Here is a 19,976-nt window from a genome sequence, read left to right on the forward strand (position 1 = left end):
GTGGGCGTGGCTTAGTGGGCGTGGCTTGGTGGGCGTGGCAGGAGAAGGTTACTGCAAAATCCCCATTCCCACCCCATTCCAGGGGAAGGATACTGTACAGTCTCCATTTCCACCCCACCCCAGGGGAAGATTACTACAAAGTCCCCATTTCCTCCCAATCAGCTGGGACTCGGGAGGCAGCGGAATAGATGGGGGCAGGGCCAGTCAGAAGTGGTATTTACCCATTCTCCGAACTACTCAAAATGTCCGCTACTGGTGATATATACCACCTCTGGGATTAAGCAGAAATACGACACTGGCACACACTGACTTTCTCCAACATACATTTCTGATTTCTGAGATCTCCTGGTGGTCTTCCATCCAAGCACAAACCAGACCTGAAATGGGTTTCACCTGAAGCCTATCACACACCCCTCCATTCTCTTCACTCTTTGCTCTGTTGAGGTGGCAAAAAAAACACCCTAGCAGCTTATTTTGTAATCTTTTCCTCAGCCAAAGGACATTATGGTCCTGTTTTGGAAATTTCCTAAAGTCCAAAATATTTTTATTATTTATTGACAACAAGCAAGGGGCTGGATCAACTGTTGCAAAACAGGTCTGCCGAGGCAGGATGCTTGCAAAGGGAACATTGGATGGCGGGCGTTGTAGGAACGGTAGAACAACCCACGCACCGAAAGAGCTATTTTGCACCTGGGTGTGATTCCAGAGTAAACTCCAAGCTGGTTTGAGGTGGCTTTAAACAAGGTGGGGCTCACTTGCTTATTTAGTCCACCTTTCCTGAGTTGGCCAGGTTTCACCCTGGAGGTGTCCAATTTAAAAAGCTCCATTTATATACAGTATGTATATAAGAAAGTTAGCTAAACATCTGCGTGTTTCCTCTGGCGTCCTGGGAGGTTGGGATTCGCAGTCTCTGTTTGTCTTTCTCTGAATGCCTGTTTGAAATTGGCTTCCCTGGAAAAATCACATCTTGTGTGTGTCAAAAATTTGGGGGGGGGAGAGAATTTTTTTAGGGATCGAATTGGAGGGCCCCCAAATAGATCACCGTCTTGGTGTGTTGGGTTTATTGAAGGTCACAGGTGGGTCTTTTTTTTAAAAAAATGTTATTTTTTAAATTAATTACATTTCTTAGTGTTTAATAAACATCGTGTTGTCTGGGTACTTAATTTGCTTAACAATTCTGATTATATTAGAATAAAATAACAGAGATGGAAGGGACCTTGGAGGTCTTCTAGTCCAACCCCCTGCCTAGGTAGGAAACCCTATACCACTTCAGACAAATGGTTGTCCAATCTCTTCTTAAAAACTGCCAGTGTTGGAGCATTCACAACTTCTGCAGGCAAGTTGTTCCACTTATTGATTGTTCTCACTGTCAGGAAATTTCTCCTTAGTTCTAAGTTGCATCTCTCCTTGATTAGTTTCCACCCGTTGCTACACTCAGGTGCTTTGGAGAACAGCCCGACTCCCTCTTCTTTGGGGCAACCCCTGAGATATTGGAAGACTGCTATCATGTCTCCCCTAGTCCTTCTTTTCATTAAACTAGACACAGAGTTCCTGCAACCGTTCTTCATAGGTTTTAGCCTCCAGTCCCCTAATTATTTTTGTTGCTTTTCTCTGCACTCTTTCTAGAGTCTCAATATCTTCTTTACATCGTGGCAACCAAAACTGAATACCGTACCTGTGCATTTTGTTTTTCTTGCCGAAATGTAGAACCTTACTCTTTTCACCATTGAATTTCATTTCGTTAAGATAGCGCTCAATATTTTTAACCTCCACCCCTTTTTACCAAACACTAGTACAAGAGTCTCCAACCTTGGTCCCTTTAAGACTTGTGGACTTCAACTCCCAGAGTCCCTCAACCAGCAAAGCTCTGGGAGTTGAAGTCCACAAGTCTTAAAGGGACCAAGGTTGGAGACCCATGCACTAGTAGAATTGATTCCATGTTTGATAGTATTCTGTGACTGCTTAATTTTCAATGTCAAATCTATCCATTTCTGCAGAGTCCGGTATCTTCTTAATTATTTCTTCATCTCGCAGCATTTCTTCCTTTTTCCAATGTTGTGCAAATATAATCCTCGCTGCCGCTACAACATGTAATGTTAAATACATACTTTTCTCATCTAATTTTTCTGATATTATACCTAATAAAAACAGTTCACAGATCGCAGGATGGTTCTTTTCACAGCTGGAAGGGAACGCGTGGGAGATGCCTGCATATCAAACCTGCTTTGAAAGGGGTTATGCAATTATTAATGACAAAAAGTTGAGACTTTTTGGAGGGGCACTTGATATTTTAGATAGTGAAGAGGTTCAGGACAGAATTTTGGGCTTTAGAAAGAAAGATTTTGGGCCATTCCTGGTTGGAAAAAAAAAGGAACTATTTTCTTGCAAGTGCTTTCCCAACCGTCAGCAATTTTGTTCACTTTGCAATTTAAACTTAACAAATACTTTGGATAAAGTTTTAACCTGTTGCTTCAGCTTTCTTTTCCTCTAATCTTTTCACAGCTAATACAGGTAGCCCTTGACTTATGACCACAACTGAGCCGGACGTTTCTGTTGTTAAATGAATTTTGCCCCATTTTACAACTTTTCTTGTCACTGTTGTTAAGTGGAACCACTGGAGTTGCTAAATTAATCACACAGTTGTTAAGTGACCCTATTGGCCTTGCTTGTCAGGTCACAAAAGTTGTTCACGTGACCCCGGGATAAATATGAGTCCAGTTCCCAAGTGTCTAAATTTTGGTCATGTAACCACACGGAAGCTGCAAATGGTTTGTGAAAAATGGTCATTAGTCACTTTTTTCAGTGCTGTTCTAACTCTGAACGGTTGCTAAATGAACTGCTGTTACGTTGAGCTATTTCTGATTTATTAGTTTTATAATTTCACTATTTTATCTTGACTTTATTGTATTTTACGGTTTCCATGTTATGATCTGTGGTTAGAAGAGGGCCGTGAAAATATTTGCAGATCCCTCACATCCTGGACATAAACTGTTTCAACTCCTACCCTCAAAACGACGCTATAGAGCACTGCACAACAGAACAACTAGACACAAGAACAGTTTTTTCCCGAAAGCCATCACTCTGCTAAACAAATAATTCCATCAACACTGTCAAACTATTTACTGAATCTGCACTACTATTAATCTTCTCATCGTTCCCATCACCAATCTCTTTCCACTTACGACTGCAAGCAACTTGTTGCTGGCAATCCTTATGATTTATATTGATATATTGATCATCAATTGTGTTGTAAATGTTGTACCTTGATGAACGTATCTTTTCTTTTGTGTACACTGAGAGCATATGCACCAAGACAAATTCCTTGTGTGTCCAATCACACTTGGCCAATAAAATTCTATTCTCTATTCTCTATTACAATAAATGTATTATTTAGGTCATTGTCCTGATTCTTTCACAGGCCATTGATATCTTCTTTGCCCTTAGAAAAAGGGGTGACATGATTAAAAGTTATTATAAGAGATAGAAATACGGGGGAATATTACTGAATATACTTTTACATAATAAAAGCAATAACGAGAAAACAAGGAATAATTGGATAATGACAGATTGCAACTTAATATAAATGTGTATTATTAATAGAAATATATAATGTTGATTGAATGCAATTCTACTAGTTTTTGTATTATAAATACAATTGTATTTGTATTAGAATGGATGACACCCAGGTGCCACACTGTTCACGCATTGATATGTTTATAAAAAAAATAAAAAATAAAAATTTTTTTAAAAAAGGGGAGAGCTTCGCAACTGACAAGTTCTCTTTTTTCCCCTCTCGCTTCATTCGCTCCTTGGAAAAAAAACAGATTTTAATTTGATCTCTGAAAAACCAATTGCAAATGTGCTTAATCTGCCTTTTCAGGAAAGTCCATAGTACAATCATTTGTGCCAGAGGTGGGTTTCAGCAGGTTCTGACCAGTTCTGGAGAACTGTTAGAGGAAATTTTGAGTAGTTCGGAGAACCGGTAGTAAAAATTCTGACTGGCCCCGCCCCCATCTATTCTCTGCCTCCTGAGTCCCAGCTGATCAGGAGGAAATGGGGATTTTGCAGTATCCTTCCGCTGCCACACCCACAGAACCGGTACTAAAAAATTTTGAAACCCACCAGTGATTTGCATGTTGTGGGCTAGGTGCACCTGGAGAAGCACAACTGGGGGCCTCTGGGACCCTCATCTTCCTCCCGAAAGCCATGGACAGGCGAGAAAAATCTGCAATTTTCTAAAGTTACTTTGCTTTAGGCTCCCTTTGCATCTTTTTCTAGCTAAGATTTTAGAAGTTGCTTTGTGGGAGCATTCAGTAAATCTATTAGGTCTAATTGGAGTATGTGGTTCTCAGTCCCCGATAATAAAATTAACAGTATATTAAACAATGAAATGTAGAGTTTCAGGGGAAAAAGTTCTTTTGGAAACAAAAAAGCTGTAGAACCCTGCCCCCTGCTGGTCACATTTGGAACCGCACCATCTTTTCCCTTGCAAGTTTTTGGTTGACATATTCACATTTCTAGCAGCTTGCTCTATTCTTAAGCAACCCAGGGGGAGGTTTATGGAACACAAGTCTGATCAAAAGGCTGCATTGTGCATTAACTGAACCAAGGCAGTTGCATTAAGCAAGCTCAGTCCATCCAGTACTTTGTGGAGGAAAGAAATTTACAATCTTTGAGCCCTCAAGGTTTGTTTCTGCAGTTTACTGGGAAAAATAAGTTTCACTTAAACAATGTGGTTAGCAGGTACCATTCTGAGCACCAAACAGAGAAAAACTTTAGCTGAGCATCTATAAAGAACTTTTCTCAATTCATTTCTTAATCCTTAATCCTAAAATCGCTGCCTCTGGGCTGGAAATACAGAACCCCCTAGCTTGTCTTAAGACATCAGCAATTTGACTCCAGACCTGGAAAAGGCATAAACAAATTGGAAGGTCTGAAACTTTAAGGTAGAGCAGCAATTCACTTGAGACTTTCAAGAAGAGATTGGACTGTCATTTGTCAGAAATGGCGTAGGCAGGGTCTCCTGCTTGGGCGGGGGTTGGACTAGATGACCTACAAGGTCCCTTCCAACTCTGTGAATTTGTAATCTGCAATTTATTTTTCAGCCTGCCTTGGCAACAGGATTTAGGAACAGGATTCGGCCCAGTTTTATATTTGGGCCACAGCACTAGCAAAATGATCTTTAAATGTGGAGGGCTAAAAGAAGAGATGGTCAAATGATTAAAAGATCTTCTTCTAATGATCCCATAACCCCTTGTGGGGGGTGGAGTCTGGGCAACTGAGTGGAGTAGCAGAGTGTTTGAATGGCCGGATGCCCTTCCTGTCGCCAATGCGGAGTTTTGTTCAGCAGATAAATTCTCAAGAGTGCCCAGAGAGAGAAATATCTGCCTCTACCTAGGATTGAACTTACAGCCTCCTGACTGTGAGGCGAGACCTCCACCTCTAGGCCACCTGATTAAAAGATATCAGAGAGTAATCAATAACATGAAGAAGGTGACCACAACCTTGCATTGAAGTCCCTAAAGAAGGTTGGGGCTTTGACGTGTGCCTGTGGCCACCATCTTGACTTTTTTGACCTTTTTTTTTTTGCAGGAAAAAGCATCTGTTCTTTTAGCACTTCTACAGTCGATTTTTCCTGTTTAAAATTTTATTTATCTGTCTCGCCGAACGAACATTGACCGTCACAAAGAAATGGGAGACCTGCACTTAACTGGAAAAATCTTTTCCCTTTCTTTTTTTTGTTTTGTTTTTATTCGTTATTGAAACAGGAAGGCAGTGCTTTGTCACTGCCAAGCCACTTGCCTTGTGGCCGGCTTTGAGCAAAAAAACCCAACAAAAAAAAAACCCAACAAAATGAGAACAAGAACAATGAACAAAACTTCACTTTTCATAGAAAGGAAAAAAAAAAAGAGAGAGAGAGAGAACCTTTTTAGAGCAAGCTGCATCAATATTTACAATTTGCAGTTTTCTATGTACAAGTCGTGTTTCTATCATACAACTCACTATGCACAGTTTGGTTGTACAAAAGATAAGGTATTTCCCCCCCCCCTCTCTCCCACCCCCACGCACCCTTGTACAGTTCAAACAATAACATTGCTCTTCTCCTTTTGTGTGGGTGTGTGTTTGTACAAACAGCAAAGCAGAGAACACTTCAAACTTTTAATAGGTTAACATAGCTTCCTCTCCCCTCCCCCCCCACCCGTCCAGATTGCACAATTTATTTATTATTTATTTACTTTTTAAAAAGGTGATTGCAAACAGCACGGTTAAGACCTATCGTATGTCACTCAAACAGACGTCAATGATGCAACGTGTAGACATTGTGGCTTTCCTCTGAAGCGGATGCAGTGCTTGGGGTTCACCTGGCATGGAGCTAACCGTGGGCAGAGGGGGTTCTGCTGCCTCTCTGAGTGGGGTGGAGTTGGGAGAGTGGGTGGGATGGAGGTTTTGCCAAGATCGATTTGGCATGCAAACATGCCTGTGGGGAGGTCCGTGAAGATTCTCAGTCATCCAGATACGGGGAAGAGTTGTCTGGAATGTTAAGCCAGGGCAATTGGAGTTCCTCTCTTTTTCGATTTGAAATGTTTTGCTGCTAGTCCAAGTAGAGGAGGACAAGGAGGAGGGAGGAGGAGGAGGGAAGGAAAGGGGAGAGGGGGGAGGAAAGAGAAGAAAAAGCAAAGGACTAGGGAAGAAGAGAAGACAAGAGAGAAGGAGGAGGAGGAGGAGGAGGAAGGAGAAGGAGGAGAAGGTTGGAGAAACATCAAAACATTTCAAACCCCAAAGAAAATAAGACCAGTTGCCATGACTCAGTTGCCCTTGAGCAGCGTGCAAGGCCAGATTCAGGCACTCAAAAAGATGAGTCATTGCATTTCTACTAGGGTACATGCACACACACAAACACAGTAGGTATCCAGAGAATCCAAGAGAACGTGCCTGTGTTTGTAAACACATACACTCACAAATACACAGAAAGAAATACAATGCAGAAATCACCTTTGGAAAGGAAGGTTGGGTTTTGTTTCGTTTTGTTTTTGGATCATAAAATCCCTTCCTGGAATGTACTGTTTGCAAACTCCGGCAAGGGACGCCTCTGTGTTGTGTTCCAGTGGCGTGTATGTGTCTGTATGTGCACGGTCCAAGGCAGACTAGGGCAGGAGTCTCCCAACCGTGGCAACTTTATGGTTTTGTAGACTCCAACTCCCAAAATGCTGACTGAGGAATTCTGAGAGTTGGAAGTCCACAAGTCATAAAGTTGCCAGGTTGGAGACCCCTGGACTAGAGTAAAGTGTGATTTCAGCCCGGGTGAATAAGTGCCGAGTTAGCCCTCCTAAGCTGAACTAAGAAGTTGGGGTTGGAGGAGGAGGAGGCGATGCTACAAATAGGAAATTTACAAAGCTGTCGGAAGGTCTAAAGCAAAGCCGTCTGAAGCTTTGGGAAGAAAAGACAGGTTGAAGCAAAGCGCTCAGGGCATTTTCTATCCATCTGCACCACACGTTTGTCTTTTATGAACCTTGAGTAAGTCTGGAGCTCTCCAAGCAGCGCCAGATAACCTGGCACCTTTGAAAAGTCTACGTCTTCAACAACAGTTGGACAAGGTATGGCTAAAAGCAAAGAATTGTGAGGGCTCCACTCTTGCTGAGCTGAAGGACATCAACTGGTATGTATTTATGTCCAGTTCAAAAAGGCCATTCTGCACGTGGGTTTCCTGAATTTGTGAGCCAACTGCAAAGGTCACTCCTTCTCTGGATGTGGTCCTCCAGGGAAGAGCTTTGTGTTGGCCAAAGAATAAGGGCAAACCACTTTTACGGCAGCGCTCAAGAAGGAAATGAGAAAGGTTGACTTCTTGGAACTGACCTCGTGGTGACCCAAATCAACTTGAAAGATCAGATCAGGAGATAATTCGATGAAACAAAAATCAAGGTTTTCTGGTCTATCGTGAGGTTCCTCAAGGAGCTTCAACGATTGATGAGTTAAAGATTTGGCTTTGATCGATCAAAGGAGAAAAAAAAAATCCTACTGAAGAATGAAAGATAGGAACTATCATTCTGGGTAAAAACCAAGGTAATTTGCAACCGTCATCAAGGTATTTTGGGCTTTTCTTTCCCACAGCACAGGCGAGATGTGAAGACAAGATTTGGTTTGAAGAGGTTTTCTGACGACAAAACTGAGATTCCAAAGGCAAAAAAAACCCAACAACCCAAAACTGATAGTGGAGCCTCCATTGTCAATCACTCTTCTCAACAACTTCTAGGCACGTGTGGCAGGTGGGTTACTCTTTTGATCTAAAATAGATTGGCCCCCTTCCCAGTTACAACGCTCAAAAGCAAGACGAGTAATTGGCAGTTTTCAAAACGAAGACAATGGATAGATGGGCAAAGTTGTGGCAGGCTGGGTGGGTGGGTGGGTGGGTGGGTGTCCCTTCTCTTCTACCATTAGTTTTGTTTGCTTGCCTATCGATGGTTCTTGTGAGCTTTGTGGTCGATGAGGACCAAGAATAAACAACATAGGAACACCCCCCCAAGTACAACAAAAAACATCACCTCCCTTGTAAGGTAAAAGGTGGACAGACACTGACTGGATTTGAATCTGTTTAAGGCAGATGCATGATCTGTGTGGAAAACTGGGTGTGTGGGATGTACATGGGCATGCTTAAATATTTCCTGTCCCGGAAGAACATTGAGGTTCTTCAAAGAAGGAAGCTGGACAGTCTTTTTAAGACATAGCAGAACACCATGGCCCTGACTATCTATCTAGGTAAAGGTAAAGGTTCCCCTCGCACATACGTGCTAGTCGTTCCCGACTCTAGGGGGCAGTGCTCATCTCCGTTTCAAAGCCAAAGAGCCAGCGCTGTCCGAAGACGTCTCCGTGGTCATGTGGCCGGCATGACTCAACGCCAAAGGCGCACGGAACGCTCTTCCCTTCCCACCAAAGGTGGTCCCTATTTTTCTACTTGCATTTTTTTACATGCTTTCGAACTGCTAGGTTGGCAGAAGCTGGGACAAGTCATGGGATGCTCACCCCGTAATGCGGTCCTAGGGATTCAAACAGTTGAACCCGCCAACCTTCTGATCAACAAGCTCAGCATCTTAGCCACTGAGCCACCACGTCCCTTCAACTATCTAAGAGCAGCTTCTTGATTTTCTTTGTTCCTTGTGAGATAGTACTCAGCAAAATCTGGCCTTGCCCCAAGTAGGTTTTTGGGTTGCTTTTTATAACAGAGGCTGCACTGTTCTTGAACTCTAGAATTTATTCCCCACATCATTTGTCTATCACCAGAACATCCTTCCAGGTTCTGTGCTAACGCATCCTTTGATTGCAGGTCCTTCATTGTCAAGACTTAACTGGGGGTTTGGAAAGTGGGGGCATTCCTTAGCCCCACTAGGCCGAATCCTTCAGCCTCAGAAATCCAGAAGTCTTAACAAAAGGGAAACAGAGAGAGAGTCCTCGTAACACCCCCCCCCCAATCCATGAAATCTTTTCTGAGCTTTTGTTTACATATGCCAGTTTTGCAAAAATTTAATATTGCATGCCGGAGTTTAATATACTGTAACAAGCAGCTGCATCAATAGGAGAAAATGAAGAGGATGAGTTAGAAGAAAAATGGTTGGGAAAGCAAACTTCACTGTAGAAACAAATTTAAACAATGGGGTGACACCAACCGTGTGATATTGTCCTTTTTTCAGCTATGCCAACATGGCTCTTGTCTGCTCCAGAAAAGACTCAACTATCTCGGATCCTTGGCTTCAAGAATTCAGTAAGAAAAATATTTTGACAACCATCCATCTAAGAAAAGAATTTCTCAATTTTATCCACTTTAAGAAATATGGACTTCCAACATGGCTGACTGGGGAATTCTGGAAGCTTAAAGTTACCGAGGTTGAGATTTCACTGTTCATGGGTAGGACAAGGGAAACGAAAGGAAGAAAAAACCAATGACAAAATGAGAATATTCACTTTGAATTATAGTCATGGTGGTTTGTGAAAGTTAAAAAGGGGAGGGGGGAAGGGGAGCCTCTCCTCAAACCCCTGCCCCAATTGAATAAGCACACAGAAAACTACCTATTTCAACTTTCCTGCAAGGTTCTCTTATTTTTCTCGAGAGAATTTTTTGAAAAATACGATAGCCTCCCTTGCTTTGTCCCTACAGGTGATAAAAGGCTCCAGAAATGATATGTGTGAATGTGTATCTGTGTGTGTTTGTATGTGTTTGTCTGCATTAATATTTATATATATATATATCTATATATATCTATCTATATATATCTATATATATATATATAGATATTCACATTTCTTTTTTTAATAAAAGAGCTACGTTAATACATTCTACTGAATTACAGAACCATTTTGCTGGGTCATGGTTACTTCTTGACATTTCCATACAATGGACAAACAGCTCAAAAAATCTTGCACGCCACATAGAAACCCTCTTTGTACAAGAGTAGCGACCAAAAAAAAGCAGCATATAACACTGTTTTAGAGTCCTTCCTCTCCCCCCCCAAAAAAAACGAGAATTAAAAATAACCCTCTGAAATAATCTGGCATCATTTCCCCCCAAAATGTAACAAAAATATACCCTGTAGATCAGTGTTTCTCCATTGCAGCCAGATGGAAGATGGGTGGACTTCAATTCCCAGAATTCCCCTAGCCCAGGGGGATTCTGGGAGTTGAAGTCCACCCATCTTAAAGGAGCCAAGGTGGAGAAACACTGCTATAGATGATACCCACAGCAGCGTTTTGAGAGCTTGGTACATTTCAACAGCTGCCTCTTCTGTTCTCCATCCATAGTCAATCCCCTAACTAGAGGAATTATCTCTGATGGATATTCCAATTCCTTCTCCCTGTTGTCCCAAACAACCTTATCTCTTTCAGTTTTTCTCCTTGACGTCCATCTCTTGAACCCCAAGTTCCGTCTACTTGCTTCTAACATATTGCAAGTTCAGCCGCACACTTTGGTGTCTACAAGGGCACAGAACAAGGAGAAACACCCTGACCCTCCTGCTTCGAATGACCAGAAATGAGATCTGTAATTTATTGGGTCACCTTCTCTAGATGACCAACAACACACAGCTCCACCGCGGCGGTCCCTCATTAAGCTAAGACGAGGAGATACGGGAAAAGGGGTTGGATGATTTGTGTTTCAAGTATTAGGTCGGCAGCCCATCTCAAGAAGGTACTTGGGCCAATACCGGAAGGTGAGCCTCACTGAGAGTTGACCAAGCCAACACTCTTCCTTCACCCTCTCTTTTCTCTGCTGGGCTGAAGGACAAAATTGACGGAGAAGATGAAAACCCCCCTGAGTGTTGGTAGACTTGGCCATCTCAAAGCCCCTCCCTCCTCTTGGCCACCAGCCCTCATCCAAAATCGGATGGGGTGGGCGGTGGGCTCCATTTCCTGGTTGTTTTTAAGGCTTTAAACCTATTAGCTTTCTTTTATTGTGGTGGGGTTTTTTTTAATACCCTCTTTCCAGATGTCATAAAAAAATAAACAAAAGACTCCCCACCCCCCTAAACAGCTCTGGCAGCTGGCCTGAAGGAGACAAGCTCCCAGAATCCGCCGGCCCTGACCCGTTCCATAGCCACCACCTCCATCTGTCCATTGGTCTTCCCGTCACGCCCTTCTCTTTTCTCATTCACTGTCCGAGAGGGTCTCATACTGTGAAACCAGCAAAGGTTTGGGTTCCTCTTCCCAGCCGTGGTTCTGGCTACCGGAGTTGCCCTGCAGAACGGTGGCAGTTGGGGGTGGGGGGCCGGTCACGACTCCTGTGGAAAGTCTCACCGTCAAGGGGTTGTATGGAAACGGCGTTGAACCTGCAAGATGACGGAAAGGAAGGTGGAAGAAGGGCATTGAGGGAGCCTGGTCCAAGAAAGTAACGTTGGTTTGCAAGACACTCCACCCATCTCTCCTTTCAGGAGAGGTTTCTCCTCACACTCACAAAGATCACACCAGGAGCAGCTCCCCCTTTTGTGAAGATCCTCTCAGGTGAAAGAACTGGGATTATCACCACTATTCCATCTATGGGAGAATTTCTACAGTAGTGGTCAAAATTGTGGAAGCCTTTTGGGAAAAGTGTATTTTCTAAAACTGGCTAATAACAACACTTTTTTTGAGTAGTAGAACCATAAAATTATATATCAATGGAAAGTTAATTTAATCAGAAATGTAGTGCAATAACTTTTATGAAGGATTTGCTATTAGACTAGCAGTTACAGTACAAAGAAAAGAAGGGAAACACGTAGAAAAAACGAGATATACAAAATTAATCACCATAGAAAAAAATGAGATATGCAGTACAAAAATTATCACCATGTCAGTTAATAGTTGGGTAACCTTTAGCGTGAATTACGGCCTTACAGCATCTTCCCATGGAGTGAATCAAGTCTTTTAGTTCCGCAGCTGTTATAATGTGAAACCAAGATTGAAGGATGGCTTCTATTAACTGGGTTTTATTGCTGGGTTGCTTCTGACTGATAAGTTTCTTTAGTCAACTCTATAGATCTTCAATTGGGTGAAGGTCTGGGCTATTCCCAGGCCATTCCAGCAGCGGAATAGGATTATCTTGAAACTCCCCAAAAAAGTGGTGTTGTTAGCCATCAAATTCAAAAATACTACTTTTCCCAAAAAGTTTGGACAATTCTGGCCACTACTGTAACTTTTGGAAAGTCTATGGAGAACCTCAATCATTGTCTCAAAGGTTTTTTTTTCTGGAGGCAACTGGACTTTCTGGTTTTTCTTTGAAGACCTTTTGCTTCTCATCCAAGAAGCTTCTTCAGCTCCCCACCATCTAGTCAGAGCTGAAGAAACTTCTTGGATGAGAAGCACAACATCAAAGAAAAACAAGGAAGTCCAGTTGCCTCCTGAAAAAAGCAGCTTTGGAACAACTCTCGGAAAGGGAGAGAAGAAAAGGGCTTCTTAAATATGAAGTCTCTGGCTCAATTTGGAATGTTCTGAGAGGGAGACATCCCAGATGAAGCTCTAGAGAAGTAGCCACAATTGGGTGATGGAGTTAAGTTAGTCATCAGCCTAGAGTCGTTACATTGCCACAAACGGTCTAAACCCAACCCTTCCAGAATTTCATCGATCTTTATCGAGTGCCAATTTAATGCTGAACTTTAATTGGCCAGATTCTTGTGTACGGGCTTCAACAAGCCACAACCTAACCCGATTCTCTGTGCCTGACACTCCTGGGGCAGAAGGATGTGCTAATACCTGTGGATGATGGCCTGTCCTCCCAAACCCGGTTGGTTAGAGGTGTCCTCCTGTTACAGTCCCCGTCGGAGTGAACGGATGAAACGGATGGTGGCCTCTCAGCGGAGGAGGAGGACAGGCCGGGCGCTGGAGATCTGGCCTTCCGACTGTTCGCTCGTGCGGCGGCCTTTGGTTTCCCCCCTCCTGTGAGGAGAAAAAAAGAAAACATTTTTCAAACTCCCAGGAGAAAGTCATACTACATCAGGGGTGTCAAACTCAAGGCCCGCAGGCCACCTCTGGTCCATGGCATTCCTAATTCTGGCCTGTGGGGCTGCCATGGACACCACGACCTACAGTGCCTCTGCCAGCGAAAACAGAGCTTGGGAAGGCCACGTGCGTTTTTGCTGGCAGAGGGTTGCAGGAGGCCGTCACAGCCGAAAACAGAGCTTGGGAGCCCTTTTTTGTTGGCAGAGCACTCGGGCCACCATGGGAACCCCTGACACGACTGACATCGAGCTGGCCACGTCCCCCCGCCCCCTGAGGTCAAACACAACCCTGATGCAGCCCTCAATGAAATCAAGTTTGACACCCCTGTACTACATCAAACCAGTGGAAAGTGGTTTGGTGCCCTCCCAACGCATCTTCCCAGGGACTTGATCACAACAGAACAATGAGGCTTAGCAGGTAGCAGGAAGAGAGAGAGAGAGGGAGAGAGAGAGAAAGGGCTGAGAAACAAAGGAAAGCCTTCCCCCCATTTCATCCCAACGACAGGTAGTCCTTGACTTACAACCACAAGCAAGGCCAATATTTCCGTTGCCAAGTGAGACATTTGCTAAGCCCCATTTTTATGACCTTTCTATGCAGTCGTTCTTAAGTGAATCGCTGCCGTTGATAAAAGTTAGCTCCCCCCCCCCTCCCCCAGTCATTAAGCCAATCTGGCTTTCCCGGCGGACTTGTCAGAAGGTCGCAAAAAGAGGATCGCAGGACTTGGGACACCGCAGCAGTCATAAATATGAAACCAGTTGCCAAGCACCTGAATTTTGATCACGTGAGATGCAGCAAAAGTCGTAACTGTGAAAAACAGACCCTAAACGAACTGCTGTCAGTCGTTTTTGTGAAGCTTGCCAAGGATCACGGGAGGGGGCTGTAGTGTAACAGACCCTAGCGGAATTTGGGGCTAACGGTTGCCGCCTCATGAATTGAAAGGCATCACTCCAAAGATTAACTGTTCTCAACGGAAGATCTGAAGGCCAAGCCTTCATGAACATCGGGGGGGGGGGTGTTTCCTCCCAAAACTTTAACCTCCAAAAACTTTGCAGGCGGGGGCAAAGTTATCTGGGAGAACATTTGGGAAAGATTACGTCTCTTTGCTGTAGACCTGGGAGGAAGAGTGAGGACACGGCCCATATCTCTCTGCTCTGCTTCCAATGGCTCGGGTGCCCAGATACACACCTGATCCATGGGGATATTGGCAACCATCCGGCCAACCCCGGCATAGAGCCCAGGATCTGAATTTGTTACATCTATTGGGACCATTTCTGCCCTAACTAATGACTGTCACGTATGATGTCGTCGGAGGCTGGAAGGAAAGGGGGTGAATGGCCCAGAGAGATTCCTCTTCAAGGATGTGACCTCATGAAGGACCCAAATGGCCACCACTCCAAAGCATAGCCTTGAAGCTAAAGAAGGCCACCATAATGTTCTCTACCAATAAAGGAGAATATTTGTGGCTCAGGGTGGAAATGAGGCGTCCTTGGTGCTCTCTGAGCTTGGTTCTTTTCTTGTAGACGTTTCAATACCCAACTAGGTAACATCATCAGTGTTACAGTGAACAGCTAGTGCTTGCACTGATGATGTTACCGAGTTTGGGTAATGAAACGTCCATAAGAAAACAAGCGAACCCAGAGCGCACCCAGGTCCTCTCAAAAATGTTCTATTCAACCTCATCTTCACAGAAGTTTTCCCTCGATTTGAACCACCTGTGGTTTCATTTTGCACAATGGGTAGTCCTCGACTTACAACTGTAAAGGATCGTCATTTCCTTGCAAGTCATAAAATTGAGGGACCCATGTGATTGGACTAGATTTTATGGCTGGGTTGTTTTTTTGTTTTTTGTTTTGCAGTTGTTGTGAAGTGAAAGAGAAGCACATGTAGTCCTTGACTTATGACCACAACTGACCGCACCCCCCCCCCAATTTCCCATCGCTAAGTGGGACAGGTATGAATTTTGCTACATTTTATGAACTTTCTTGCCATGGTGGTTAAATGGACCACTACAGTTTGTTCAGTTAGCAACGCGGTTGTTAAACGAATCAGAAAGTTTCTGACTGGCTTGTCAGAAGGTCGCGAAAGGGGATTGGGTGACCCCCGAACAGTACATGCCAGTTGTGCCAAGTGTCTGAATTCTGATCATGTGACCATGGGGACCCTGCAATGGTCATTAAGTGTGAAAAACAGTCATAAGTCACTTTCTTCAGTGCCAACGTAATTTCCAACAGTCCCTAAACAAATGGTTGAGTCAAGGACTAGCTACCCCCTTTTTCCTCCGTCACCAAGGGGGTGGCATTCCTATCCTCTATCCTGGGCTGCCTGGGTGTGTGAACCCCAGTCTACTTCCCTGGCACCCCAACATTTCTAACCACCAAGTCATGGGGACAATGTGGACATGGAGCGGTCAATGAAAAAAAAATGAGGACGAAAAAAGAGAGACAGCCCAACGGTCAGTGGTTTACGGGGAAAGGGTTACGTTCGCCAAGCGCTCATATACACACACAAGGAGACCGAACAAACCCAGAGAGGAATTAATCGGCGGCATTAAAACAACACGAAACACACAACACACAGAAGAAGGCAGGAAGGTAGGAAGGAAGGAAGGATGGATGGGAGACAGAGAAGAGGATTAATCACGTCAACGCAACCGAGCCGACCTGGCGTGGAAGAATGTATCTCGTCAATCTGTCCTTCAGCAGAGGTTACAGGCAGAACAGCGGGCAAGCTTGGGCTGGCATTCAGAGGGTTAAAAGCATTGGTACTGAGAGGAGCGGGCTCGTCCCACCGATGGTCATATTTACCCATGAGAGCCTTTCTGATAATGGCCTCCAGCCCCATGTTGGAACTGGGGTTTTCTTGGACCGCCTGGCTCCTACAACTGATTAACCCTGGGGGTACGGGAGGGAGGGAGGGAGAGAGAGAGGGAGGAAGGGATTTGGGGTGGGAAGGAGAAAAAGGGGGTACCGAGGAAGAAATCGGGGGAGATGGGAGGGAAGAGAACAAAGGAAGGGAGAAGGGAAGGGAGAAACAAAACTGTCAGCACATCCTGGCGAAATGACACAACACTGTTGTGTTAGTTCTTCTCTCCCCCGCCAAACCCTGCAATGCAGACCACACTTGGCCTGGTCCTAAGTTCTGGAGATGTTCCCAGGGAAGGCAGGAGGCGGCATGGACTTTCTTTGTTTCTGAAGTGCCACATTGGGTGCACCCGTTGACCGCATGGTTTCATTCTCAAGGCTAAAGGCAAGGAGATGGGGAGGAAGCTGGCTTGTATTCAACCCCTGGCATGGCTTCAACTTGGCTTGGTGAGGGGGCGCTGAGCTTAAGTGGGTTCAGATGTTACAAATGTTTCTGGTCATCCTATCTCGTGGTGCCTCTCCGGCGATGGGGGAGCGGGGTTTCTGACTGCAGTTGATGTTGACGGAGGGGGACAAAATGGAAGGGAGAATTCACCTGGATCCACCCCACCCATGGGACATCCTCCTCCTCCTCATCAGAAGTGACTTCTTCTGAGGTCTTTCTGATGTCCTTGTTCCAAGGCAGAACTGGTGGCATTTCAACAAAGCACACCATCGCTTGAAAGACTGATGGCGATCATTGCTTCACCGTCTGCTACGGAACAAGGGAAAATCGCAAACTCTGGGAAGGAAATGCAGCGTTTTTGCAGTAGCATGACGTTATGGATGTGGGCCTTGAATATGGTAAAAAAATAATGGCTGCCAGAGGTCATGAGAGGACTCTAAAGGGTTTGGTGGGACTTCTCCACGTTCCTTGAGATACGTGGACAATACCATTGGGCAAAGTCCTTCACCTTTTGGTGGATACTTGGGTCAGTTGACTGCCTCCACTGCAAATATGACTTCAGTGTAACATGAAGACAGAAAGGAAACGCAAAATAATAACAATAATATTTTGAGGGCTCCTTTCGTGAAAGCAAGATGTCTCCACTTCAAAGTTTTTTTAGTATAACTGCCCGAACCGATGTTCTTAAACTCTAACCCATTTATACTTGACCATAGACTACCTTGAGGTCAACAGAAGAACGGCTACACCCTCCCTTAACTGGGAGCCTTCAAAATGGAGGAACTGGTCTTCTCTCAATTTTAATGCCACCTGCATTGACAAAGTGCCCTCATAAAATCTGAGGACAAGTTCCTGGGCACCCCAAGGGCGTGGTTCCGTCCACCAACTATGCGCATTTTCCCCAATTCTTTTCCCCCATCGATTTTGGGGTCGAGGCAAAGAGGACATCAGCTGAGCTGGGTGGGTACTGTCTGTCTTGGGATCTGTGGTGGTTGTATCGCAATTGTGAGTCATCAGAAGCCATGCAGTTAAGGTGCGGCAGTGCATAAAGAAAAGGCACTAAGGGGCAGCTGTTTGCCCAACGCTCCCAGGGAAAGATAAATGATGATAAAATGTAATTCAACGAGTCTAAGAGACAGAGGTTGAGGAACAAGGAAGGGGTGATTTTTATATTTTAAAAAAATAAATAAAATTTAAATAACCAGCCTATTGTCGGGTCTTCCTCCAACCCCCCCGTCCAACCCTTTGCGGACATCTGCCTCCCTTTCCAAAGGTTATAAAAAGCTTTTCAATCTTTGGCTGCAGGACAGCTGAACTAGCTTTATCAGTGGTCAATAAATAATGACAGCTTGCAAAAGTCACCCCCAATCTCAGGGCCCCAAAGAGGGCACCATCCCAGGTAGGTAAAAGGCAAAAAAGGCAGGTTGCAGAAGAGTTTTAATGGTTACCTGTTCCTGTCATTGCTGGCATGTAAAAAATCTCTGTTCCAGGTTGTCCAACATCTGGAAGGAAGACCAAAGAGAAACACCTTAGAAGACCTACCTACAATTGCAGAATGCCTTTTTCAGAAAAAAAATCTTGATATTACCAAGATTTGGGGCTGAGAAAAGTCAGATGAATTCTCTTCATATCAAAACTAGAGCCTGGTCAATCTTTCACATGGACAGAAGAACTACAGGGCGTTTTGAACTTACGACCGGTCATTTAGGGACCATTCAAAGTCATGACAAAGTCTTGCTCTTCCTTTATGACTTATGGGAGAGGCCAGTCATCTCCAAGCCTTACTCCCGAGTTGTCCCTTTTGTTTTAACTGTTCTTGCCTTCTGGCAGCTCTGTGCATGAGCGCACTAAGAACAGGCTCCCCCTGTTCCTCTGCCTCTCTTAAGTCCCACTCTGGAGGGTCCGGAGTCCACACATAACTCCCAGCTGTCCCTGGCCCCATCTCTGCCTCCGAAGCAGACCCCTCATCCTAGCCTTCCCCAGACTCCAGGACTGGCCCATGTTCCTCCCCGGCCTCCTCACTGTCCGAATCTGCTGCCAGGTCCGCAGGCTGCTGGCAGACCACAACAGATGGATGGATGGTAGATGATTGATTAGATAGATAGATAGATGATAGAAAGATAGATAGATAGATAGATAGATAGATAGATAGATAGATAGATAGATAGATAGATAGACAGACAGACAGACAGATGGATGAATGACGGACAGAGAAAAATGATGGATGGATGATGGATGGTAGATTACATAGATAGATAGATATGGATGGATGGACAGATAGATGATAGATGACAGACAGAGAAAGATGATGAATGGATGACAGATTAGATAGATAGACAGAAAGACAGACAGATAGATGACAGCCAGGAAAAAAAGTCGAGTGAAATTCTCACTGTATTCCGCCTCGTTCCGGTTGCTCGTGCTGAGTTTCTTGATGATCTCCTGCTTCTTGGATTTCACCATGGCGGAATTGCTCTCTGTCAGTTTGCTGAAGAAGGCCGGCGGTTGGACGCTGTTTCCAGGGGATCGGGTGCATCCTCTGCAGGATTGAAAAGAACAGCGAGTCTTTTGCAGCTGACCCTCCAAGCCACGCCATCACCACCTGATACACTGCCCACCTGACTCCTTACCTCAGCTCCAACTGCTCTGCCTCGCGGTACAGAATGGGGTAGGCGCTGTTTCGGACACGCTCGGCTTCTCCGTTTCCCTCAGGAGGAGAAATTGGCTCGATGCAGTTGTCTGAAGATGGAATTTTAATTTGCTCAGGGGACCTGCGGAGGATAAGAGTGAGAAGGTGAGGCTCAGGCAACAGGAACCTTGTGAAACCGTGGGCGGGTTGGTTGAGGAGCTCATTTGGGGTTCAGTTCTTCCATTGGATGAGACGGGAAAAAGAGGGGCCTTTTGATGGATGAAGATCTGGAGGTTGAAAGACCAAAAACGAGAATTGCAACGAACAGAGTTTCTTTGCAGGAGAAGATGAGAGAGTCAAAAAAAAAAAAAAAGTAGGCCAGGTATGTCCCAAAGGTGCATTTTTCAAAAGGCAACTGGACTTTGTTTTTCTTTGAAGACATTTCACCTCTCATCCAAGAAACTGAAGAAGCTTCTTCAAGGCAACAACATCTTCAAGGAAAATCCCGTCTTTGCCCTCCTTTCAAACCAGTAGTCCTCTCTTTCCAAAATGTGGACCTTTGCTGTCTTCAGAAGAATGGCCTGTC

The 19,976-nt window shown here is 44.6% G+C and overlaps 1 protein-coding gene across 11 annotated transcripts in view; it reads right to left on the reverse strand.

The window, feature by feature from the left end:
* Positions 1-5,706: 5,706 nt before the first annotated feature.
* Positions 5,707-19,976, reverse strand: part of NCOR2 (nuclear receptor corepressor 2) — a 236,236-nt gene continuing 221,966 nt past the window's right edge. For 9 of the 11 annotated variants that reach the window (XM_058158811.1, XM_058158809.1, XM_058158820.1 and 6 more), the window contains 6 exons: positions 19,392-19,532; positions 19,155-19,300; positions 18,210-18,263; positions 16,116-16,346; positions 13,210-13,392; positions 5,707-11,810 (listed from right to left, as the gene is read on the reverse strand). In XM_058158811.1, the coding sequence (XP_058014794.1) occupies positions 11,629-11,810; positions 13,210-13,392; positions 16,116-16,346; positions 18,210-18,263; positions 19,155-19,300; positions 19,392-19,532 (937 nt within the window). In that variant the 3' untranslated portion in view covers positions 5,707-11,628. The remainder of the gene's footprint in view (positions 11,811-13,209; positions 13,393-16,115; positions 16,347-18,209; positions 18,264-19,154; positions 19,301-19,391; positions 19,533-19,976) is intronic. The other 2 variants (XM_058158814.1, XM_058158816.1) reach the window with 2 other exon arrangements.

Source organism: Ahaetulla prasina, chromosome 15 (assembly GCF_028640845.1).
Source record: "Ahaetulla prasina isolate Xishuangbanna chromosome 15, ASM2864084v1, whole genome shotgun sequence".
NCBI lineage: Eukaryota > Metazoa > Chordata > Lepidosauria > Squamata > Colubridae > Ahaetulla > Ahaetulla prasina.